General features: G+C 51.8%; 1 protein-coding gene across 2 annotated transcripts; it reads left to right on the top strand.

The window, feature by feature from the left end:
- Positions 1-7598: 7598 nt before the first annotated feature.
- Positions 7599-21598, top strand: LOC120384590 (C-factor-like). 2 transcript variants are annotated; one of them, XM_039503533.1, is made up of 6 exons: positions 7599-7906; positions 9273-9324; positions 10007-10185; positions 19324-19482; positions 20205-20324; positions 21402-21598. In XM_039503533.1, the coding sequence occupies exons 1-6, from the start codon at positions 7760-7762 to the stop codon at positions 21513-21515; spliced, it is 771 nt and encodes a 256-aa protein (XP_039359467.1). In that variant the 5' UTR covers positions 7599-7759; the 3' UTR covers positions 21516-21598. The 2 variants fall into 2 exon arrangements, with proteins under 2 accessions (XP_039359467.1, XP_039359466.1); XM_039503532.1 differs by having other exon boundaries at positions 10007-10194.
- Positions 21599-25275: the final 3677 nt, after the last annotated feature.

The following is a 25275-nucleotide window of genomic DNA, read 5'->3' as shown; positions in this document are numbered from 1 at the left end:
TTCTGGAAATCTAAGTACACTATGTCTACAGGATCCCCCTTGTCCACATGTTTGTTGACCTCTTCAAAGAACTCTAATAGATTAGTAAGACACGATTTCCCTTTACAGAAACCATGTTGACTATTGCTCAAGAGTTTATGTTTTTCTATGTGTCTGACAATTTTATTCTTTACTATTGTTTCAACTAATTTGCCCGGTACCGACGTTAGACTTACCGGTCTGTAATTGCCAGGATCACCCCTAGAGCCCTTTTTAAATATTGGCGTTACATTAGCTAACTTCCAGTCATTGGGTACCGAAGCCGATTTAAAGGACAGGTTACAAACCTTGGTTAATAGTTCCGCAACTTCACATTTGAGTTCTTTCAGAACTCTTGGGTGAATGCCATCTGGTCCTGGTGACTTGTTAATGTTGAGTTTATCAATTAATTCCAAAACCTCCTCTAGTGACACTTCAATCTGTGACAGTTCCTCAGATTTGTCACCTACAAAAGCCAGCTCAGGTTTGGGAATCTCCCTAACATCCTCAGCCGTGAAGACTGAAGCAAAGAATCCATTTAGTTTCTCCGCAATGACTTTATCATCTTTAAGCGCTCCTTTTGTATTTTCATCGTCAAGGGGCCCCACTGGTTGTTTAGCAGGCTTCCTGCTTCTGATGTACTTAAAAAACATTTTGTTATTACCTTTGGAGTTTTTGGCTAGCCGTTCTTCAAACTCCTCTTTGGCTTTTCTTATTACACTCTTACACTTAAGTTGGCAGTGTTTGTGCTCCTTTCTATTTGCCTCACTGGGATTTGACTTCCACTTTTTTAAAGGAAGTCTTTTTATCTCTCAAGAACCGGTCAGGGAGGCTCTGCATTTTAATTTTAAAAGAAACTTTTTAAACATTTTTTTAAAAAACTTATTTACTTTACATACAATAATAGTTTAGTTATATATTATAGACTTATAGAAAGAGACCTTCTAAAAATGTTAAAATGTATTACTGGCACATGAAACCTTAAATCAGAGTGAATAAATGAAGACTCGGCACAGCACTTCTGAAAGGTTGCTGACCCCTGATCTATTCAGTGGTGTCAGTTCCCCTCAGAAAGGAATTGTGTATTCTGGCTCTAAAAGAGAGACCGAGGATTCCCAATATTTGGTATTTCACCCAGGGGTGAAAGTAACTGAAGACACTTACCAATATGGGGGGGTGGCTGGGGGGAGCTTGGGCAGAAGGGGCGGGGCTGGGGGTCAGCATCCCCCAGCCAGTCCTTCCATGCCACCTGGCCTGCGCCACCTGGGGCCCCGTGTTGATTTAAAGGGCCCGGAGTAGTAGGGGCAGTGGTGTCTGGAGCCCCGGGCCCTTTTAAATTGCGGGCCCCAGGGCAGCTTCTCCCATTGCCCCCACCCATCAGCAGCTGTGGGGGAGCAAAAGGGGCAGGGAGGTTAAAGTGCTGCAGGGTCTTTTGCCGTGGCAGCGCTTTAATGTTGCTGCCCCCCCGCCCCTTGCCAACAGCGGGGTGGTGCGCAGCAACATTACAGTGCTGCCATGGCAAAGGGCTGGGTATGGGCCGGTGCGGGTTCTTACCGGTACACAGTCCCAGCTCACTTTCACCCCTGTTTTTAGTACATATTCCCCCTCTGGGACTACAATTAAAACAATTGGTATCCCGAAAGGAAACCCACCTTATCCAAATTACAAATGACGTGGATACGGCAGAACAAGCAATTGTCCAGTTATTAGATGGGGAAGTGTAAATGGGCAGAGACTCACCCGGTGGCACCGTCTGCTAGTCATCCGTGGGAATTAGCTCATCCGGCCTCCAGAGAATGCTCTGCTGGTCGGTGTCCTGCTGCCGGTTGCCCCCCGTGTCCCTCCCAGGACCCCAGTGCCCCTTTAACTGGGTGCTGCCCGCTGGCAGTGCCCCCACAGTTCTGGGTCTCCCCTCCCCAGGGGAACCCCCACCTACTATCCCAACTTCACCTCAGTCTTGGCTACTGCCCAGTCTCCATCTGGCCCCTGTTCATGGAGGCAGACTGCAGTACAAGCCGCTCATCACAGGCAAAGGGTTCGGACCTGCTGCCTCTGGCTACCTGGGAGCTGCCCCTACAACCCAGTACCTAATAGGCCTTACCAGGCCTGCAGCCTGGGGCTTTCCTGGGCTGGAGCTCCCCGGCTCCCTTGGCCTTTCCCCAGCCCTGCTCCGCTCCAGATACTTGGTTATCCTCCCTGCAGCCAGGCCCTTCTGTCTCTGAACACAGACAGACTGCTGCGCTCCTGGCTCCCAGCCTCTTATATAAGGCCAGCTGAGGCCTAACGGGTGTGGCCCAGCCACCGCTGCTTCCCCAATCAGCCTAGTAGCTGCTTTCCCTGCCCCAGCCCTCTCTCAGGGCTGTTTTAAGCCCTTCAGGGCAGGAGCGGGGTAAGCACCCTGCTACAGGAAGGCCAAGAAGTAGATTCTTCCTAGGAGGAAATTGGATTGAAGGGATGGATTATTATATATGATATTGCAACCGGAATTGTTTTAATCACTTTAGGATGTATGCAGTGTAAACTCAAAAATGACAAAGGCAAACACCTCTGGTATAACCAACTGAATATGCCTCTATAATGCCCATGATAGAGATATATCAAGAAATAGTGTCTATTCCCGCACATGAACTATCTGTCCCTTCATCAGTGTGATGGGGTTCTTTAGTAATCACCCCATCAAAGAAGGGATTTGTAACCCACAGGATTACTTTGCTAGCTATTACATATTACTAATCCAGCCAGATATATCAAATAATGTTTCTCTTTCTGAATTAATCCATTTCATATATGATTCTTATATTTTATCAGTATTAATTCCTATGAAATTAGGATATGTTGAGGCATATGATATGTGTTTCCTAATAATTATATATAAAATAAGTTTTGCTAAAATGCAAGAAGCCTACCGGCCTGTATCCAGCAAGATCAGCTATATAGCTAAAAGTATGATCAGTTAAGAGTAAGTCAGCACAAAAGCTGGCAACCTTTAGTAAAGATAGAAACGGTCCCTGAATTTTGGGGAACCGAAGGGAGGAACTACACACAACACTGAATAGGTTTATCTGGCATCTGCAACCGGTTGGTAACCACAGGGTACACCACAAACCTGCAAGTCACCAAGAGAGCCTAGGTTGGCAGTTTTTGGAGTGAGATAATCCTTATTAATATGTAGAGAGTAAGAGTCACAATCCACTAACCTATAGGAGAAGAGTACCCATACATTTCTTAGGGTACGGAAATAAGATTTGGGTCTAGTAGGTTGGGCCTGAATTGCATGATATTTTATAGGATCCTGACACTATGTAAGGATATCTTAGGGAGCTTTTTTTTTCTTTTCTTTGTTCTTCTATATTCTATAGACTATCTTTTATCTACCTATCATTCCACTTCCATCACGCTATCAGCTGAGCTTGTGCAGTACAGTAGAACTACTCAACATTCCTAACCATTGGGGAAGCCAGAACCATTGTGTTATCGGGCATGCCAGGAGTGAGACTGGTCCTTCACTTCCTATTACCGGGTCCTCAAGGAAGGGTGTGAGTATGTTAGGTTAAGGTACTTATAATAGGAATGTTACCACCAGGAGTTCTGGAATTCCTTTACTGTTTTGCAGTCATAAGTTTCATAGCATTTATTATTCTTGTGTGACTTTCAGTAAAGCTTTTATCAATTTGGTATTGTCCTCAGTGTAAGTGTTTTTGCCGAGCACCCCGAGAGTCCTCTCGCGATATAGAACTCAGAGTTCTTGGACCCTGTATTCTGAATTGGACAAGAACCTATAGATCTTCTGGTTGGAGGTGATCAGTGGCGAGCCATAACAACTAACCCATAAAATTCAGGTCAACATCTGTTGGGACTGGGAGAAACCTGATGTGGTGTGATTGTGACAAAAGGTTATTTAAACCTAAAATGTTCAGTTTGTCTGGGTGGCAAGGTAGGCTGGAATCTAAGGGGACTGTCGGTGACTCCATAGTAAGACTGGTAGAGTGATCCCGGAGTGCACATTTGTTACTGGCTTGGTGAAATTACCAATTTGGGGTGTCTGCCTTTGTTTTCTGACAGCGTGACCTGAAACTGGCACTCACAACTGTGAGCCACTCCAGGCAGCGTGACACCATCTATATGTAACCCTTCTGCCCCTCTGAGTTGGCAGCAACAAGGGCCGGGTTCAGTATCCAGGGGTTCCGTTTCAATAACACAATGCAAAACCGGCTCGAGCCCCCACCCAGTGACCTGAGACAATTATCTACCACCCCCCCGGGCGCCTCTAGGAGGCAATACTTCCCCACTCGCAAGCACGAAGTCTGAGTGTAGCAAAATCCTTTTAATAAAGGAGGGAAACAATGTGGCATCACGTTGGAGAGACACCACAAACAGGACTATACACAAACCATAAGCAAAAACCCACCTCCAAGTACATTTGGCACTGTCCTTAGGGTCTTAAGTCCAATCACCCCAAAGTCCAACAACCCAAAAGTCTCAGTCTCCGGTCAGTGCCACCCCAGAGTTCAAAAGTTTATCTGCAGAGTTTTACCCCCCCCAGCCTGGGTGGAAATGGGGGGGGGGTCGCACACACAGGGTGTTAAGGGACACCTTACGTGGGCCAGGGCCGACTGCCCCGCTTCTCCGTGGAGTTCTGCTGCAGCCTTCACCACAACTGGCTCCCTCCACCAGCTGTGCCGCTCCTCCAGCAGACCCGTGAACCACGTCAGCCATCCCCGCAAACCGCTCCACACTGCTCACTGTTCCATGGGCTGCTCCAACGTGCTGCAGACCGCTCCACTCTGCCAGCTGCTTGGTGATAGATCTTCAGGCTCTCCCACTACTTAACACAGCACTCAGTGATCTTAGCTTAGTAAGCTTAGCTCTTTTAGTGATTTCAGCTCCTAGTGATTTCCACTTGTAGTAGGAGAGCCCCACTGCCACATGGCCCAACGTGAATTCAGGTCAGCAGCCTCTAGATGGACTCCTAAAGGATTCAAAATTAGCTCTGCTCTTTAACAGTGGAGAGAGGAGGAAGTGCAATTGGTGTTCCAGGCCCTCAAAAGGGGCCCATACCATCAGGTACACACACCAGTCCCCAGCCTCTCTCCCTTCACTGGGTTTTGGAACCCCTGTCCCTTGTCTGGCAAGTACTATTTAATGTAGGTTGAGTCATTTCTGTCATAAAGCAGTCTCATAGTTCCTCATTCACATAATTAAGGTAACAGCCCCTTTTTTTCCTTCCTGCCCCAATAACAAAGAAATTGGGGATTCCACAGTGTGAAAATAACCTTCCCATGCTGCTGTGTGTTATGCTAAGTGAAGTGGGTTTACCAATGCAAATGCACATTCCTAAAATTCCTTTGCCCACTCCTCATAATGTACCACCAGATGTCAGGGCAGGGCTCATCCTGACTCTGCTTACATCTACATCTGTCAAATATGGGGGGAAGGGGTTCTTTCTACAAACTCTCTTCTGCAAAAGGGCAAGAGAACAAGGGATGTTGTTAAAATAAAAACTGATCTTAATATTTTACAATTCAAATGCTAGAACTGTTTTTTCCTCCTTTTCTGTCTCTGATAAGGGTTTTAAAGGATTTTTAATGGTGTTTGTCATGGTATTACGCTGGCTAAGGTCTCTGGGTACCAAACACTGAACCTTATTTACAACTGTTTAATGTTGAACATAACAGGGTCATGTTAACACCTTTGATTCTTTGGGCCTACATATTCCATCAGAATTAATACAACAGTGCTCTTACAGGCAATACTCACCTTCTTGCAGGCACCGAGTCTGGACATAAGGCAAAGGAACAGAGCATTCAGTTGGGAAAACATGACAACAATAAATCAACCGTGTCCTTAGATGAATTGTAAGTAAAATACCGACCTCCCCAGTATCTTGGTCAGTAGACTTTTGTCTCAATTTCCTCACCAGCTTGTGTTAATAGCCAGTGGACAAATATCCCCTTCGTCCCATTTATACCCCACTCATGGTTTGTTATTAGTAGTTAGTGAAATTCCCAAGCATGGGCGCGCACTCAGGCAGGTCTGTCTCCAGTCCCTCAGGGGAGGTGCTACCTTGGATTGTGGAAGAGATGCCTTGCCAATAACACTACCTTGCCTCTTGCCACAGTGTTCGATGTGCTACAGTTCTAGCAGGGCTGGGTACAGGCACCTGGCCACTTGTCATTGCCTCTACAACTGCAGATCTACGTCCTTACCAGAGTTCACCCTTCCCAATTCACACAGTCTTATCGTCACTTTGTAGAGAAAATTAAACATCACATAGATTTCTAGAGCAAAATCCTTATTTCCAAGCACATGCCCTTCCCCCACCCAGTTTCTCCCTGTTTTGTTTCCAACACCACTGCCCAGCTGTGGAAAACAGATCATGGTTGTGGTGACTCCTTACTCCGAGTGTGCTGAGTACAGTTGTTCTGCCCTTTCACACAATAAGGAGACCAACACTTCAAAGGCCCTGCACCCAAAACTTCAATAGCTAGCAACCAAAACAGCCAAACTGTTCACCCTGAGACCCTTACTGAATGGGGGAGGCAACCTAGTGACAGATGATGTGGAAAAAGCTAATGTACTCGATGCTTTTTTTGCCTCTGTCCTCACAAACAAGGGCAGCTCCCAGACTGCTGCACTGGGCAGCACAGCATGGGGAGGAGGTGAGCAGTCCTCAGTGGTGAAAGAACAGGTTAAGAACTATTTAGAAAAGTTGGATGTGCACAAGTCCATGGGTCCAGATATAATGCATCCAAGGGTGATGAGAGAGTTGGCTGATGTGATTGCAGAGCCATTGGGCACTATCTTTGAAAATTTGTGGCGATCGGGGGAGGTCTTGGATGATTGGAAAAAGGTGTGACCTTGTTGCCAAGAAGGCCAACAGCATATTGGGGTGTATTAGTAGGAGCATTGCCTGCAGATAGAGGGAAGTGATTATTCCCCTCTATTCAGCACTGGTGAGGCCACACCTGGAGTATTGTGTCCAGTTTTGGTCCCCTCAATACAGAAGGGATGTGGACAAATTGGCGAGAGTCCAGCGGAGGGCAAGGAAAATGATTAGGGGGCTGAGGCATATGACTTATGAGGAGAGGCTGAGGGAACTGGGCTTATTTAGTCTGCAGAAGAGACAAGTGTGGGGGGATTTGATATCAACCTTCAACTACCTGAAGGGGGGTTCCAGAGAGGATGGAGCTTGGCTGTTCTCAGTGGTGGCAGGGGGTTGGATTAGATGATCTCCTGAGGTCCCTTCCAACCCTGATATTCTATGATTCTATGGGCTGGTCTACACTAAAGGGAAAAATCGATATAAGATACGCAACTTCAGCTACGTGAATAACGTAGCTGAAGTCGAAGTATCTTATATCGATAACTTACCCGTCCTCACGGCGCGGGATCGATGTCCGGGGCTCTCCATGTCGACGCCGCCACCGCCGTTCGGGGCGGTGGAGTTACGGAATCGATAGAAGCGCGTTCGGGGATCGATATATCGCGTCTAGATGAGACGCGATATATCGATCCCTGAAAAATCGATCGCTACCCGCCGATACGGCGGGTAGTGTAGACGTAGCCTTTGATGGGTAACAAATATACAAATAAGGTCTGTCTCATTCCAGTAGATGGCAGCAGAGAGCTCATTCCCTAGCGCTAGCTTATATAACCCAGGTGCAGGGGAAGTGGGGCCAGCACTAGCCCAGCGCTCGCTGAGCACAGGACCTGCCAGCTGGGGCACAGGCAGGCGAGGACCATGGCTGGCTTTAATGTCCGCAGCGTTCTGGTGACTGGGGCCAATCGGGGAATCGGCCTGGAGCTCGTCAAGCAGTTTCTGGAGAAATCCAACCCACCCGAGTGGGTCTTTGCGACCTGCCGGGACCCGGAGGGAGAGCGAGCGCAGGTGAGAACGGGGCGAGGTGAGACGGAGTGAGCTGTACATGGTGGTGGGGAGGGAGGGGAACCTGAAGAAGCCTTCAGCTCCGAGTGCAACGTGCCGGAGGAGGAGGCGACTGCAGACACCGCTCCAGGCTGAGGGTTGTAGCTACACCCGAGCTAGCGTTAACAGAGGTAGCTCGAGTCCAGGAGCAGTGAGGATGCGGCAGCACTGGCTAGCCCTTGAGTAATTCCCCAGGGGTTCCGGGCCGGCTTGTACAGCTTCTACACGTTGTGATTGCGGTGGAAACATACCCAGTACTGCCAGCCTCAGGAGAGAGACAATCATGCGTCCGACCCCCAAAATCACGATACTTTTAACAAAATCAGTTTTTTAGTCTGTCTTGTGACTTTGTAACTGCCCTCTATTCCTCTGTCAATGTGTGCGTGGATCATTTCAGGTGGAAATGTCAATATTTAATGCGCACAGAATGCACGGCACTCCCTGGCTGCTCCGATGGCAACTCCACCCCCCCGTCTTCAGCCTCCTTCCCCCTCACACAGGGGAACTGCCATCCATTTCCTATGGCTGTGCTGTCCCAGCAGCAGCACTTTTCTGCTCAGCGTCCACGGCACCACTTCCCTGACTCCCCCTCCCTTGTCTGCCACTGCCCCAGACCCTCTGTCTGCTCTAGGGCCATGCTTACATAGAGGCAGGGCTGCTCTGTGTCCTCAGCCCCGAGGCTCTTGCACTGAGCTCTGCCCATGCGCCCACCCTGGGAAACTGCAGAACCAGAGTTCCTTCCCGTGTCATCGCCAAAACCCTCACTCACAACCAATTCACGAGAGCTGGCAACACTGCCACACTCCCTTCCCCTGGTTCCTGAGCGAGGACTCCCCTTCCCCACAACTGCCCCATCTTAGGGGAGCTGCCCCCAACCCCATCCCTGTCTTCTGCACCACTCAGCCTCACTCCTGCCCCCCATCCCCATATAATTCCTAAACCTGCTCCTCTCCAGGGTCCTCATTCACAATGTCCCAGCTGCTCCTTGCACTCGCTGTGCCCTGACCAGCCCCCGGCGTCACAGACTCCCAGAGCGCATGCAGGGAGAGGGCAGAGAGCACAGGTGTGGTACTGACAGGGAAGTGGTTTGTGTCCCTGACTCGATCGCACTGAGTTAGATGATGGTGTTTTAAACGCTCAGGAGACAGACAGACGCCTCCTACCGACCCGGAAAGCCAGAGCTGGGTGCTGCACGTGGGGGCTTCGCAGAGTCAATGCAATAAGATATTGACTTGGCCCCAGATAGCAGCAGGGAGCTGGACTCTGCCCAGCCTGGCCATCCCCGGGGCTGGCGGCTCCGTCAATAATCATTGACTTTATTCTTTTCCAGCAATTGAAGAACTTGGTGTCCAGGCATCCAAACCTGGTGATCGTTGCGCTAGGTGGGTGCCCTGCCCTGGACCCAGAGTTGAGGTTCCCTTCCCTGGATTATGTTGTTCCCCATTCCCTGCCCTCCAGATCTCAGTGGGGAGAACAGGACCAGAGTCAATAATCACTCGGAGCCCACTGACTCCTTACCCAGCCCCAGAGAAGGCGGGTGTGAGTGGGGAGCCCTGCAGGGGTTGGAGAGCCCTGGGTGGGCTGGGAAAGCCCCAGGGCCACTATGTGCCAGGTCCCTCGTGTGACAATCACACCTGGGCAGCTCTGTCATGCAGTCCCACCTCTGGGATGGAGCCTCAGGCATCCAGCTGATCAGTTCTCTCACCTACAATGCATTCAAAAATAGTTTTAGATCATTCCAGTTCTTTGTCTAATGTAGATCAACGACACACATCTGAAGTATTCACTAATTACAATAAATTGAGGTTTTTTAAATCTCCTACTAAGATTGTCCAAATAACTAATTATTATTATTGATTATCATTATCCTTTCCTATTGCTGCCCCAGTACAACCCCACTTCTCTGGGCCCAGCAGCAACTTCCCACCCCACCAACTTCCACCCCCTCTCCTCCCTCTCATTCCGGCTGGAAGAAGCCCCTTGGTGCCTGGGAGAGGGGTGTGCCCTGGAGTGACATGGGGGAGGAGGAATCATGCACCTGAACCCCCTGCTCTGTCTCTATAGAAGCTACTGACCCAGCCAGCATCAAGGCGGCAGCAGCCACAGTTGAGGAGCATCTGAAAGGCTCGGGGCTGAATCTGTTGATAAACAACGCTGGGATGATAAAGCTGAACACACTAGAGTCTGAGACACCGGAGACCATGTCCCTGGTGTACGCAACCAACGTGACAGGGCCCCTGCTGGTGAGCCAGGTAAGGGCCCCGACCGAGGGCAGGTCGCCAGCTGCACTGGGGTTACGGGATCAATGAGCCAATCCAGGCAGGGCCCCAGGGTGGGGCAGGTCCCATCCCAGCTGAGAAATGGGCCCGGAGTCCCAGATCCACAAGCAGCCTAGGTGTTGTGACGCTCCCGAGAGAGCCAGGGGAAGAGCGATGCGATGCACAGACCCAGGCACGTTATAAGAACGGCCACAGTGGGCCCCCCCTAGGAGCCTGTCTCACTCAGGGGCCAGGGAACTTTTCCAGCAGAAATTCAGGCTCGCGCGGGAGGAGGTGGTGATAGTTTCCAGTGTATCCTTTCTCTGTGACAAACAGTCCCCAATGGAATCGTTAGTGAGCGTGATGGAAAGGGGGCTTTGCGGGGCAAGGGCCCTTCCTGTGCCAGCTGCATCTATTGCTGGTTAGCTTCAGTCGCATGCATAGGCAGCGAGTTCCAGACCCACGTGGTGCCCGGGCCCCAGCAATATTCAAAGCCAGGGGCCCAGCTCCAGCAATATGTGGGGCTGGGTGTCTCCCCCCCACCAGTGGCCCCCCCATGTCTCCCCCGAGTGTCCCACGGCCCCGACGTGCTGCCCCTGACACCCTTTCCGGCCCAGAGCAGAGTGTCACTGACTGTCTCTTCCCTGTGCGGCTGCATGTTGCCTCCCTGCAGCAACTGCTGCCGCAGGGTCCTAGCACCCCCCACTCCACTGACTCTGAGCCTGCCCTTCCCCCTCAGACCCTTCCGTTTTCCGGCAGAACCCTCCACCAGCACAGCCCCCTCCTGCGCCTGCAGTCGCCGCTCCTGCCCCATGCAAGGAGGCAGCGCCATCCCTCACCCCAGTGACGCTACAGTGACTGTGTGCTGCTGGGTGGGGGCAGGAAAGGGGGGCTCCTCCCCCAGAGCTCGCTGCTGCTGGCAGGGAAAGGGCTGGGTGGAGTCCTCCTCTCTGGCCCCTGTCCCGGAGCAGCCTGCCTGCACCCCAAACTCATCCCCAGCCCTGCCCCACCCCCGAGCCCACACCCCAGCCAGAGCTTTCACCCCCCACCGCACCCTCAACCCTCTGCCCGAGCCCTAAGCCCCTCCAGTACCCCAAACACCTTATCCCCAGTCCCAGCCAGAGCCCTCACCCCCCACACTCCTCCTCTTGCCCTGAGCCCCTCCCACACCCCAAACCCCTCATCTGCAGCCACAGCCTTCACACCTGCACCCCATCCCTCTGCACCCCTCCCATCCCCAAACTCCCTCCCAGAGCCTGCACCCTGCACCCCAATCAGGGGCCTGCACCCTGCACCCCAGACCTCCTCCCTCACCCAAACTCCCTCCCAGAGCCTTGGGCAGGTGGGGAGGGAGTTTGGGGGGACTGCGTTTGGGCAGGCGCAGGTTCTGGGCACCCTCAAAATTTCTACAGACATGCCACGCCTGGTCTCATGTTCCTCAGCATCTCTGGTCCCTTCTCCCTCTAACTTTTCCTTCCCAGCAGCAGCCCAGCCTTCCTTAGGTGTGATTCACAGGACAGGCTAACTTTGCTGTGAAGTATCAGAGGGGTAGCCGTGTTAGTCTGGATCTGTAAAAGCAACAAAGAATCCTGTGGCACCTTATAGACTAAAAGACGTTTTGCAGCATGAGCTTTCGTGGGTGAATACCCACTTCTTCGGATGCAAGCCCACTTGCATCCGAAGAAGTGGGTATTCACCCACGAAAGCTCATGCTGCAAAACGTCTGTTAGTCTATAAGGTGCCACAGGATTCTTTGTTTCCTTTGCTGTGAAGTGAGTGCAGTGTGTGCTGAGCTGCAGCTGTGCGAGGGCACCAGCTGCTTTCTCTATCGCTCCCGAGCAGTGGCGGCTGACTGGGCCTGGGGATGGCCAGGGCGAGCCGAGAACCTGTCTCAGCTGCAGGGGCAGCTCTCCGGACTCACTCTGAATCTCTGCTCCCAGCCCCTTGGGAGCTCGTCCTCAGTTCCTAGGGCGAGAGGCAGGGGAAGAAAGGAAGCCGTGTCCGGAGCACAGGGCAGTGTGAGGCAGGGACGCCCGGGCTGTCAGGCTGGAGAGGCCCAACTGATGGGGCTGTTTTAGCCAGTGTAGCAGGCAGGGTTTGTGTAGCCGGAGTGGCAGCTGGTCTAGCCAGCCCTTGGCTGGAACTGGGTGAGAGGAGACTCGGCAATGGCGCTCCCCTGGCACTGACTCTCCTTGGCTGTCATAAGGGGTGTAGAGTGGGGTTCTCAGACTTTTGTACTGGTGACCCCTTTCACACAGCAAGCCAATGAGTGCAACCCCCCTTATACATTGAAAACACTTTTTAATATATTTAATACCATTATGAATGCTGGAGGCAAAGCGGGGTTTGTGGTGGAGGGTGAGAGCTTGCGACCCCCCTCCCATGTAATACCCTTGTGACCCCCTGAGGGGCCCCGACCCCCAGTTGGAGATCCCCTGGTGTAGAGGTATGAAAGCTGGGGCGGGGGGGTGTCACATTTGGGTCCATGGGGCAGAATGGTCAAGACTGGCTGCTCTGAGGTCCTTGTGCTCCATTCCCTTCCCTTCCAAATCAAACCATTTAACACAAGTTCAGCTTTTCACTTATGGCCTTTTCCCCAGCCCAGGGTCTTCTGCAGGGACCTGGCTACCCTACAGGATTCCTGTCCACAGCTCATATGCCTGGGCCTCCAGTCGACCCTCTGTGCTCTCTTCTCCTTCCCAGCCTGCTCCCAGCAGCACTGCACTGAGCCTGAGTCACACATGAACCGGTTGCTTTCCCCTGCCGGAGCCCTGCCTCCTCCCAGTGCTCTCATGCTCACTAAGGCTCCTGTGAGGACCATAGAATCATAGAATATTAGAGTTGGAAGAGATCTCAGGAAGTCATCTAGTCCCATCCCCTGCTCAAAGCAGGACCAACCCCAACTAAATCATGTCCCAGCCAGGGCTTTGTCAAGCCAGGCCTTAAAAACCTCTAAGGATGGAGATTCCACCACCTCCCTAGGTAACCCATTCCAGTGCTTCACCACCCTCATTATGTAATAGTTTTTCCTAATATCCAACCCAAACCTCCCCCACTGCAACTTCAGACCATTGCTCCTTGTTCTGTCATCTGCCACCACTGAGAACAGCTGAGCTCCATCCTTTTTGGAACCCCCCTTCAAGTAGTTGAAGGCTGCTATCAAATCCCCCCTCACTCTTCTCTTCTGCAGACTAAATAACCCCAGTTCCCTCAGCCTCTCCTCGTAAGCCATGTGCCCCAGCCATCCCATCATCCAGATCATTAATGAAGATATTTAACAAAACCAGGCCCGGGACCAACCCCTGGGGCACTCTGCTTGATACCGGCTGCCAACTAGACATGGAGCCATTGATCACTACCCACTGAGCCCGACGATCTAGCCAGCTTTCTATCCACCTTATAGTCCATTCATCCAAATTTGTACTTTTTTAACTTGCTGGCAATAATACTGTGGGAGACTGTATCAAAAGCTTTGCTAAAGCCAAGGTATGTCACGTCCACCACTTTCTCTATATCCTCAGAGCCAGTTATCTCCTCATAGAAAGCAATCAGGTAGGTTAGGCATGACTTGCCCTTGGTGAATCCATGCTGACTGTTCCTTATCACCTTCCTCTCCTCCAAAAGCTTCAAAATGGGTTCCTTGAGGACCTGCTCCTTGATTTTTCCAGGGACTGAGGAGAGACTGTAGTTCCCCAAATTCTCCTTCTTCCCTTTTTTAAAGATGGACACTATATTTGCCGTTTTCCAATTGTGCAGGACCTCCCCCAATTGCCACAAATTTTCAAAGATAATGGCCAATGGCTCTGCAATCACAACAGCCAACTCCCTTAGCACCCTCAGATGCATTAGATCCGTCCCCATGGACTTGTGCACATTCAGCTTTTCTAAATAGTCCTTTCTAAAAACCTGTTCTTTCAACATTGAGGGCTGCTCACCTCCTCCCTATATTGTGCTGCCCAGTGCAGCAGTCTGGGAGCTGACCTCGTCTGTGAAGCATTGAGTACTTCAGCTTTTTCCACATCATCTGTCACTAGGTTGCCTCCCTCATTCATTAAGGGGCCCACACTTTCCCTGACCTTCTTCTTGTTGCTAACATACCTGTAGAACCTTCTTGTTACCCTTCACATCCCTTGCTAGCTGCAACTGTAGTTGTGCTTTGGCCTTCCTGATTATACCCTTGCAGGGGATCTCCAAGCTGTCTGATCTCTGCCCCGCAGCTGCAGCTGATCAGCCAGAGATGGGGCTGGGCCCAGTTCCCCTTAGAGGACCAGTCACCCTCTGACAGGTTCCCTTCTCCTAAGGTGACCCAGTGGGTGCTCTTTTCTCCCCTCCCACCAGGCTCCTTCCCCTCACTCTCCTTTGCCCTGTGCAGGCACCACTGATGGTGGATGTGAGTGTCTGAGGGATCCCCACACTCTCCAAGAAGGAGAACGGGCCTTTGTGAGCTGGGAAGGGAAAGTTCTTCCCTGGTGAGACGCCCCCTGGCCACGCGACAGGAGCCCTGGGTCAGGCCGTTCCAGTGACTGCGCCGTCAGCCGTGCCTGTGTCCTCAATAAACCCACTGTTCTAATGCAACAGCCCTGCCTGGACCCTGCCTGGCCTGGCCTGGCCTCCACAGGCTGGGTTTGTACCATTTAGCCAGCCTGAAAGCTGGGTAAGCGCTAAGCCCCTATGCCCAGCAGAGTGGAAAGGCTGGACTCCCAGCGCCGGGGCTGTGCCGGTGCCAGGGCCGTGGCGAGTGAGATCAGGGCAGCTCAGCACCCGGAGGGCAGCAGGAGCCAGGTGGTCAGGAAGCTGGTTTCAAACTTCCTGCTGAAAGAGTCTGCGAGACAAAGCGGGCTGCAGGGAGCCAGCCAATGGCAGGGGTGGGTGGGGTGCGGGGCTGGGGATGCCACTAGAGAGCAAATTGAGATGGCAGCTGCTGCAGGGGAACCGGGGCAGCCCTAAGCGTATGGAGACCAGAGCCCGGGCTCAGCACTACGGCAGAGCCAGGGGGTGGAGCGAGAGCGGGAGCTATGGGCAAGGCTGCTCTGGCTCTCTGGAGACCTGCCCACGAAGGAGGGGCTGACAAGGCTGGGGAGAACCAGCTCGGCTCCTGCCCGGCAGCCTGTGGGGTTAGAGCCGCTCTCTGCCTGGCTACAGCTGGCTGCCAAGGACATCGGGCCAATAATCTCGCACCTATAGATATAGATATAGATATAATAGGCATCACAGAAACCTGGTGGACTGAGAGCAATCAATGGGACACAATCATTCCGGGGTACAAAATATATCGGAAGGACAGAACAGGCCGTGCGGGGGGAGGAGTGGCACTATATGTTAAAGAAAGTGTAGATTCAAATGAAGTAAAAATCTTAAGCGAATCCACAGGTTCCATAGAGTCTCTCTGGACAGAAATTTCATGCTCTAGTATAAATATAACAGTAGGGATCTATTATCGACCACCTGACCAGGACAGTAATAGTGATGATGAAATGCTAAGGGAAATTAGAGAGGCTATCAAAATTAAGAACCCAATAATAGTGGGGGATTTCAATTATCCCCATATTGACTGGGAACATTTCACTTCAGGACGAAATGCAGAGATAAAATTTCTTGATACTTTAAATGACTGCTTCATGGAGCAGCTGGTACGGGAACCCACAAGGGGAGAGGTGACTCTAGATTTAATCCTGAGTGGAGCGCAGGAGCTGGTCCAAGAGGTAACTATAGCAGGACCGCTTGGAAATAGTGACCATAATACAATAGCATTCAACATCCCTGTGGTGGGAAGAACATCTCAACTGCCCAACACTGTGGCCTTTAATTTCAAAAGGGGGAACTATACAAAAATGAGGGGGTTAGTTAGACAAAAGTTAAAAGGTACAGTGACTAAAGTGAAATCCCTGCAAGTTGCGTGAGCCCTTTTTAAAGACACCATAATAGAGGCCCAACTTCAATGTATACCCCAAATTAAGAAAAACAGTAAAAGAACTAAAAAAGAGCCACCGTGGCTTAACAACCATGTAAAAGAAGCAGTGAGGGATAAAAAGACTTCCTTTAAAAAGTGGAAGTCAAATCCCAGTGAGGCAAATAGAAAGGAGCACAAACACTGCCAACTTAAGTGCAAGAGTGTAATAAGAAAAGCCAAAGAGGAGTTTGAAGAACGGCTAGCCAAAAATTCCAAAGGTAATAACAAAATGTTTTTTAAGTACATCAGAAGCAGGAAGCCTGCTAAACAACCAGTGGGGCCCCTTGACGATGAAAATACAAAAGGAGCGCTTAAAGATGATAAAGTCATTGCGGAGAAACTAAATGGATTCTTTGCTTCAGTCTTCATGGCTGAGGATGTTAGGGAGATTCCCAAACCTGAGCTGGCTTTTGTAGGTGACAAATCTGAGGAACTGTCACAGATTGAAGTGTCACTAGAGGAGGTTTTGGAATTAATTGATAAACTCAACATTAACAAGTCACCGGGACCAGATGGCATTCACCCAAGAGTTCTGAAAGAACTCAAATGTGAAGTTGCGGAACTATTAACCAAGGTTTGTAACCTGTCCTTTAAATCGGCTTCGGTACCCAATGACTGGAAGTTAGCTAATGTAACGCCAATATTTAAAAAGGGCTCTAGGGGTGATCCTGGCAATTACAGACCGGTAAGTCTAACGTCGGTACCGGGCAAATTAGTTGAAACAATAGTAAAGAATAAAATTGTCAGACACATAGAAAAACAAACTCTTGAGCAATAGTCAACATGGTTTCTGTAAAGGGAAATAGTGTCTTACTAATCTATTAGAGTTCTTTGAAGGGGTCAACAAACATGTGGACAGGGGGGATCCGGTGGATATAGTGTACTTAGATTTCCAGAAAGCCTTTGACAAGGTCCCTCACCAAAGGCTCTTACGTAAATTAAGCTGTCATGGGATAAAAGGGAAGGTCCTTTCATGGATTGAGAACTGGTTAAAGGACAGGGAACAAAGGGTAGGAATTAATGGTAAATTCTCAGAATGGAGAGGGGTAACTAGTGGTGTTCCCCAAGGGTCAGTCCTGGGACCAATCCTATTCAATTTATTCATAAATGATCTGGAGCAAGGGATAAACAGTGAGGTGGCAAAGTTTGCAGATGATACTAAACTACTCAAGATAGTTAAGACCAAAGCAGATTGTGAAGAACTTCAAAAAGATCTCACAAAACTAAGTGATTGGGCAACAAAATGGCAAATGAAATTTAATGTGGATAAATGTAAAGTAATGCACACTGGAAAAAATAACCCCAACTATACATACAACATGATGGTGGCTAATTTAGCTACAACGAGTCAGGAAAAAGATCTTGGAGTTATCGTGGATAGTTCTCTGAAGATGTCCACGCAGTGTGCAGAGGCGGTCAAAAAAGCAAACAGGATGTTAGGAATCATTAAAAAGGAGATAGAAAATAAGACTGAGAATATATTATTGCCCTTATATAAATCCATGTTACGCCCACATCTCGAATACTGTGTACAGATGTGGTCTCCTCACCTCAAAAAAGATATTCTAGCACTAGAAAAGGTTCAGAAAAGAGCAACTAAAATGATTAGGGGTTTAGAGAGGGTCCCATATGAGGAAAGATTAAAGAGGCTAGGACTCTTCAGTTTGGAAAAGAGAAGACTAAGGGGGGACATGATAGAGGTATATAAAATCATGAGTGATGTTGAGAAAGTGGATAAGGAAAAGTTATTTACTTATTCCCATAATACAAGAACTAGGGGTCACCAAATGAAATTAATAGGCAGCAGGTTTAAAACAAATAAAAGGAAGTTCTTCTTCACGCAGCGCACAGTCAACTTGTGGAACTCCTTACCTGAGGAGGTTGTGAAGGCTAGGACTATAACAATGTTTAAAAGGGGACTGGATAAATTCATGGTGGCTAAGTCCATAAATGGCTATTAGCCAGGATGGGTAAGGAATGGTGTCCCTAGCCTCTGTTCGTCAGAGGATGGAGATGGATGGCAGGAGAGAGATCACTTGATCATTGCCTGTTAGGTTCACTCCCTCTGGGGCACCTGGCATTGGCCACTGTCGGTAGACAGATACTGGGCTAGATGGACCTTTGGTCTGACCCGGTACGGCCTTTCTTATGTTCTTATGTTCTTACCTCTCCCCTGTAACGTCTCTGCCCAACGCCTCGCCCCTGACACCAGGCGGAGCGTCCATGCCAGGCAGCTCCTCGACCTCCCCACCACGGTGCAGCCCTCTGGCTTCTGGGCTGGGAACTAGACACTGGCACTGGCAGGTCTCCAGTAACCTGTGTTATTTGTCATGGTTTGAATGATACCTTGGAGCCTCCTTTTCCCAGTAAAGCTTGGTGCCCCCAGGCATCAACCCCGCAGCTCCCACTGGTCATGGTTCCCGCCCAATGGGAGCTGTGCAGTTAGCACTTGGGTGGGGGCAGTTCATGGAGTCTCCCTGGCTGCCCAGGTGCCTAGGGGTTGCAGGAACCTGGTAGCCACTTCTGGCAGCTGTGCAGAAGCAGGGCAAGTAGGGAGCCCTCCGGGCCCCCACTGTGCTGCCGACGGGACTTTTCCGGTCATCCAGTCTTCATCCCAGTTTGAGCTGGGCACAGCCCTACCTCCCTGAGGGACTGTCTTTCTGCTTCCCAGCACCTCCTCGCATCCCAGTGGGCCTTATTCTCCTCCCCTCCCCTCCAGCAGCCCCATTCCCAGCACTCACAGGCGGGGATACATACCTCGAACCCCTGGGTGCCAGCGATGGGGTGACAGACCGCGGGGTCGCTGCAGGAGCACACGCCGCAGCTGGGCCCAGCCACAGGAGGTGCATGAGGAGCTGCAGGGTATGGACAGAGACCTATGGCAGTTCTTGCCTCTCCCTGCTACAGGCAGGTGGAGGGTCCATCATCCCCGGTCCACTCTTACCCGGCCAGGCTCCAGCTTCCAGCCGGGCCAGAGGGCAGGACCTGAGGGAGAAGAGGAAGAGCAGGGGATTGGGTCCGTGGCAAAAAGTGGATGAGCCAGACCCGTCCACTTTCAAAAGTGAGAGGGCCACGGCCCCTTGGCCCTCTCTGTTCCGGTGCCACTGCCTCACAACCCAGGGTCCTTTCTCCTAAGCTGACCCTGGGGGTGCTCTGTTCTCCCCATTGCCCAGGCGTTCCTGCCCTTGCTGAAGAAGGCTGCCCAGGGAAGCAACCAGAAAGGGCTGAGCTGTAGGAAGGCGGCCATTGTCAACATGTCCAGCGAGGCTGGCTCCATCACGAATCCCTTAATCTGGCATGTGGGCCAAGCTATCGCCTATCGCTGCAGCAAGGTACAGGACGTGCTCAGTGTCACTCAGTGCTTTCCCCATGTTCCCCGCCCTCCTGCCCAGCCGTTCTAGCTTCCACTGCTGTGCCAGGTGGGACCAGCTGTTCAGCTGCCTGGAATTCAGATCAGCTCCCGGATTTCCCCTCAGTGAGGAACCTTCCATCGTGTGTATCCCATCAGGGAAATCCCCACACTGGGAGGCGCATGGGGCTCCTCAGCACTACACTAGCCAGTCTCAGCACAGACAGGGGAGGGCCACTATGGAGCTATTAATTATAGCCCTTCCTAGGGGCGAATATACCCAGTTGAGAGACCGTCACTAGGTCTAAATGGAGGGGACCAGAGCCTCTTCTGCCCCTAGTGAACCCTTGGGGGAAAACAAAGGAGAATCGATGCCACATTTACACTTCCCTCTGCCACCCCGATCATGCAAAACCTAGAGCAGCCTCAGCACTGCTCTAACTTGTACTCAGCTGTCACAGGCCCCCTGAAGCTACGCAGTAGCTGTGGCTGATTGAAGTGCAGCTACATCCCCTTCCCCATGGCCATGCCCCTGAGAGCACCTTGTTGTCCCCATCGAGCATCAGAGACTGCAGCTCACACCAGGGTCCTCACGCGCTTGGCTGTCTCTCCCTTCCCTGCCCTCAGGATCTGGGATCATTTCCTGTAGGGCTCATTCCCCTTCCCCACACGCTGCTGTCTCTGCTCATGGTGTCTCGCCCACAGGCTGCTCTGAACATGCTCACCAAGTGCCAATCCTTGGGGTATGAAGGAGATGGAATCCTGAGCATCGCTGTCCATCCTGGCTGGGTGCAGACTGACATGGGGAACTCACTCTCCCCCGAGGTAGGTGCCTCGCTGGGAGAGGCCAGTCGTAGCCTCATGTCATGGGCAGATGTTCATCGTAGGGGGAATGGTTACGCCGTAACCTGTTGCCCCCTCCACTTTCGACCTGTGTGGAGGAAAACTGTCGCAATGAGCCTGTCATCAGATCCCACCTCCCGGGGATTCAGAACTGTGTCCTGGGCATTGATCCCCCTGCTGCTACTTCCTTGGTTCCTCCGGCTCCTGGCATCGCAAAGCAAACGTCAGCAGAACTGCTGCCATGGGGAACTGGGGGAGATGGGACCTGGTCACCATGGGCACCTGTATGCAGGTATCTGCATGGGGATCCTGCCCCAGCTCCTCACCCAGCATCAGGGGACAGTGACCTGGGTTGGCCTCTCATGGTTTTGGCTGGCCCCAGGGAGATCCTGGCCTCAGCCATGGGCACCTAGCGGCCTGGACCAGCACCAGGCCAGATCTGATAGTTTGGGCCAGATTTTAAGCCCAACTAGATCGGAACTAATCCAAGAATGTCAGGTTGTTTTGAAACCAGATCCGATCTGAACCTGACACTGCCCCTGAACTTGTGTCTATGTCACTTCTGCCACCTTGTCCTTGAGGCTCGGCCTGCTGGGGGCTTCCCCTTCACACGCCCCATGCCAGCCCCCCATCTCCAGCTGCCTCACACCCGTGGGGTAGGCATGGCAGCGGCTGCATGCCCCGCTCATGCCAGCCACCACCGCCTCGCTGTGCAGTGCGTGCTGCTGGGGGAGAGGGGCTGCCAGTAATCAGCACAATCGCTCCACAGCATGCACAGCGCGGTGAGGTGGTGGTGGCCAGCAGGAGCACAGAAATGCTGCCACCACCTCACCAATCCCATGGCAGGAGAAGGTAATGAGAGACCCCAGACCCCAGTCAGAGTGTGTCAGGTTGTTTTCAGACTCCACCTGACCCAAGTCCGACACCTGTAGTTGTGTCCCGTCAGGTTCCAGTTTGGTTGCAAGGCTCTAGGTCCCTTCCCCTGGGCCAGCCCTGGAGCCGATCCTGGTCTTTTCCCTGGGCAAGTTCCTCCCCCTCACACTCCTTTGCCCCGTGCAGGCCCCACTGACGGTGGATGCAAGTGTCCGAGGGATCCTGAACGTGCTCCCGACGCTCTCTGAGAAGGACAACGGGGCCTTCGTGAGCTGGGAAGGGAAAGTTCTTCCCTGGTGAGATGCCCCCTGGCCACAGGACAGGAGCCTCGGGTCAGGCCGTTCCAGTGACCGCGCTGTCAGCCGTGCCTGTGTCCTCAATAAACCCACTGTTCTAATGCAACAGCCCTGCCTGGACCCTGCCTGGCCTGGCGTGACAGCCACAGGCTGCGCCACGGGTGGAGCTGCCATGGGGTGGGAGGGCGGCTCCATGTGATGGTTCTCACTGGAGAGAGCCTCACTGATTCCTCCCACCACAGCCAAAGCCCAGAGCTGGCCTGTGTGGGAGGAGCTGAGCAGCTGCTGGATGGAGAAGGGTGAGCAGGCCACTAGCCGGGAGGGCAGGCTGGGGGTGGCTTTGGTAGCTGCCAGGTGTGGGAAGATCACCAGGTTGTTCAGGTCCCCAGGGAACATCCTGCGGGAGGGTTTCTCTCAGGCCAACTGCAGCTGGGTTTCAAGAGTGTCTGGAAGGGACCCAGGAGTTGTTAAGAGGTCTCCTCATCCCAAGTCCTGAAGCCCAGACTAACTTGCAACCCCCCATCTGGGGAGAGCCTGGCTCACCCAGGAACAGACACCACACTGAGCAGTCACTGCCGCAGGAAAGAGATCCCACGGAGACCCCACGGGACGTTACACGCCCCCCCCCTTCCCCCACAGTAGTGCAACGTATTGACTTAGCCAGGCTGAAACATACAGGCCGACGCTCTGTAACCTGATCCGAGATGCCCCTACCCCCAAAACAGCACAGAGGGCGCTGGGAAGGGGGCAGCCAGGAGCCGCTGGGTATATCAGCTCTTTTAATTCATGGGGTGAGGGACCCTTGGGGATGGGGGAGTCCTCCCTGCCTGCTCCTATTGGTTGGGGGAGGGCAGTGCCCTGGGAGGTGGGGGTTGGGAGCTGTGGGAAGGGGAGCCTGAAGGAGCTACACCTCCCCCCCCATGTGGCACAGAGGGGTTGGTTTGCTCATGGAGCCTGAGTGGGCTTTAAGCACAGGGTGAGACCAGCCAGGAGAGGGAGAGGTACAGGGGTGCTGGAACAAGGTGGGCCAAGGTGCCAGGCCCTCCCATTTTTGGAAGTCCACTTTTTGCTGTGGGCCCTGCCCTCTGTCCCTCTTCTTCCCACCGAGGCCCTGACCCCTGGCCAGGCCAGAAGCTGGAGCCCGAGCAGCTGTGGGGAGCTGCAGACCCTCCTACTGCCTGGGGTAGAAGGTCCATGGCTACCCACAGCTTCCCAGGCAGCTCTGATCAGGTCCGGTTGAGGCTCTTTGGCCCCGGGTCCCCACCCCCATGCCAGGCTGGAACCGGAGCTGGGTCCAGGTAAGAGTGCCACAGGCATCTGAGGGGAGCCGCGGACCCGACACCTGCCCTGACCCTCCCCACCCCAGGCAGGTGGAGGGACCTGGTCTCCTCGGCGTGGCTCCAGCTTGGTCAGGGGATGGGGCCTTGGGAGAAAGAGGAGGAGTAGGGGTGGGGCCTTGAGGGGGGCAGGGCCCGTGACCCCCACTTTTAGGAAGAATCCATCTCCCCTGGAGAGGCACCAACACAAAAGAGAGGGGCTCCTCCACAGGCCAAAGGGGGGAAGACGAGGGGACCCTGCTCTGCACTCGGTGGGAAGGAGTCAAACCAGAGGCAGGAGGGGAGAGGCAATTCTTGCTTTAGTCCTATGTGGAGCGCAGGATCTGGTCCAAGAGGTGCATAGAGCTGAACTGCTCAGTAAGAGCAACCATAATATAATTAAATTTAACATCCTTTGTGGGGCAGGGGGGCAGAAATACCACAGTAGCCCCCCACAGTAGCACTTCGGTTCAGAAAGGGGAGCTACACAAAATGAGGAAGCTTGTTAAACAGAAATTAAAAGGCACAGGCACGAAAGGGAAAAGCCTGTAAGCTGCTTGGAAACTTTTTAAAAACACCATAATAAAGGGTCAGATTAAAAAACATAGTAAGAGGACCAAATATGTGCCACCGTGGTACGCAGCAAGGTAAAAGAAGTGGTTAGAGGTGAAAGGCATCTGTTCAAAATTTAAGGAGAAATCCTACTGAGGCAAATAGAAAGGAGCATAAGCCCTGGCAAGCAAAGTGTAAATGTAGACATAGCAGGCCAGAACGACTTTGAAGTGCAACTAGCAAAAGACTCAGAAACTAACAGCAATTTTTTAAAAAAGTACAAAAGCAGGAAGCCTGCCAAACAATCAGTGGACCCCTGGAAGATGAAGATGCTAAAGGAGCGCTCAGAGAAGATAAGGCCATTGCAGAGAAGCTAAATGAATTCTTTGCATTGGTTGTCACTGCAGAGGATGTGAGGGAGATTCCCACATCTGGTCTCATCTTTTTAAGAGACAAATCTGAGGAACTGCCCCAGATCGAGGTTTTGGAAGAAGTTGATAAATTATACAGTAATAAGTCATCAGGAACACGGCTGCTACTCTAAAACTCATCAGGAACAGGTGATATTCACCCAAGAGTTCGAAGGAACTCAGATATGAAATTGCAGAACTAGTAACTGTGGTATGTTCAAACAGTTGATCATTTAAATCAGCTTCTATACCAGGTGTCTGGGGAATAGCTAATTTGACAACAATTTTTTAAAAAGGCTCCAGAGGGAATCCTGGCAAATACAGGCTGATTAGCCTAACTTCAGTACCATGGAAATCGGTTGCAACTATAATACAGAACAGAATGATCAGACACAGAGATGAACACGATTTGCTGGGGAATAGTCAACATGGCTTTAGTAAAGGGAAATCATGCCTCACCAATTTTTTAGAATTTTTTGAGGGGATCAACAAGCATGTGGACCAGGGTGATCCAGTGGCTGGAGCATCCATGACAGGTAGGACCCACAGCTGTGCGTCTCCTCACCCTGTGTGGTTTCCAACTGTGCGACCTTAACACTGCGATCTGGAGGAGGGGGTCAGCGCTGCAGATCCCTGCCTGGAACGACTCCAGTGCCAAGGTGCCCCTCGGAGAGAGGAGAATGAGATCAGCCACTCTGAGCATCAGCCTGCCCACATTCTGACAGATTAACAGGAGCCTGAAAACCCTGCCCAGGCTGCAGGTCGCCCCGTGAACCCGCATGAACACAGCCAACTCCCATGGCTTCCTGGCCACCTCCTCATGTCCCCAGTTCACCTCCTTTTCTGTACTTCAAAGCTCCATCCCTTCTGCTCACCCTGCTCCTGAGAACGTAATCAGCGAGCACCTCCAACCCCTGCATGCAGGATTTGTTCAGCTCCTGCTTTCTCCCTGCAGGGCAATGTCAGCAGCTCTCTGGTGATGGGGGCCAGACATTTCAAAGCACACCATTGGCCTCATTCCACTGTAATAAAACTTAGGGTGGGGGGAGGAGTACTGAGGAATCGCAGAGCAACCATATGGCGCAGGGGAGAGACCACTCAACTGGGGCTATTCCTGGCTCTCTCTCCCACTGACCTGCTGGGTGATCTTGGGCAGGTCACTTCGCCCCTCCGTGCCTCAGCTTCCCCATCTGTAAGACAGGGAGGATGATATCGAGTTTGTTGAGCTTGACCAGTAGAAAGTGCAGTGTAAAAGCTAGGTCTTCTGTAATAGCCTAGCCACAGTAGCGTATCAACTGTAACCCCACATGGGACCTACACCTGTGTACCTGACCACTAACTCACACAACAAAACATTTCTTTCAGTGCAAAAGACAAAACTAAGACATTTGCTGACAAAAATTGTCATTAATGCAGCATTAAATTTGCCCAGAAGTATCACTTGTCCTTCCAGAACATCTAGTTCAGAAAAACGGAAACCTCTGCA

Source organism: Mauremys reevesii, linkage group 16 (genome assembly GCF_016161935.1).
Source record: "Mauremys reevesii isolate NIE-2019 linkage group 16, ASM1616193v1, whole genome shotgun sequence".
Lineage (NCBI taxonomy): Eukaryota > Metazoa > Chordata > Testudines > Geoemydidae > Mauremys > Mauremys reevesii.
This window is presented reverse-complemented; position numbering and strand designations above follow the sequence as displayed.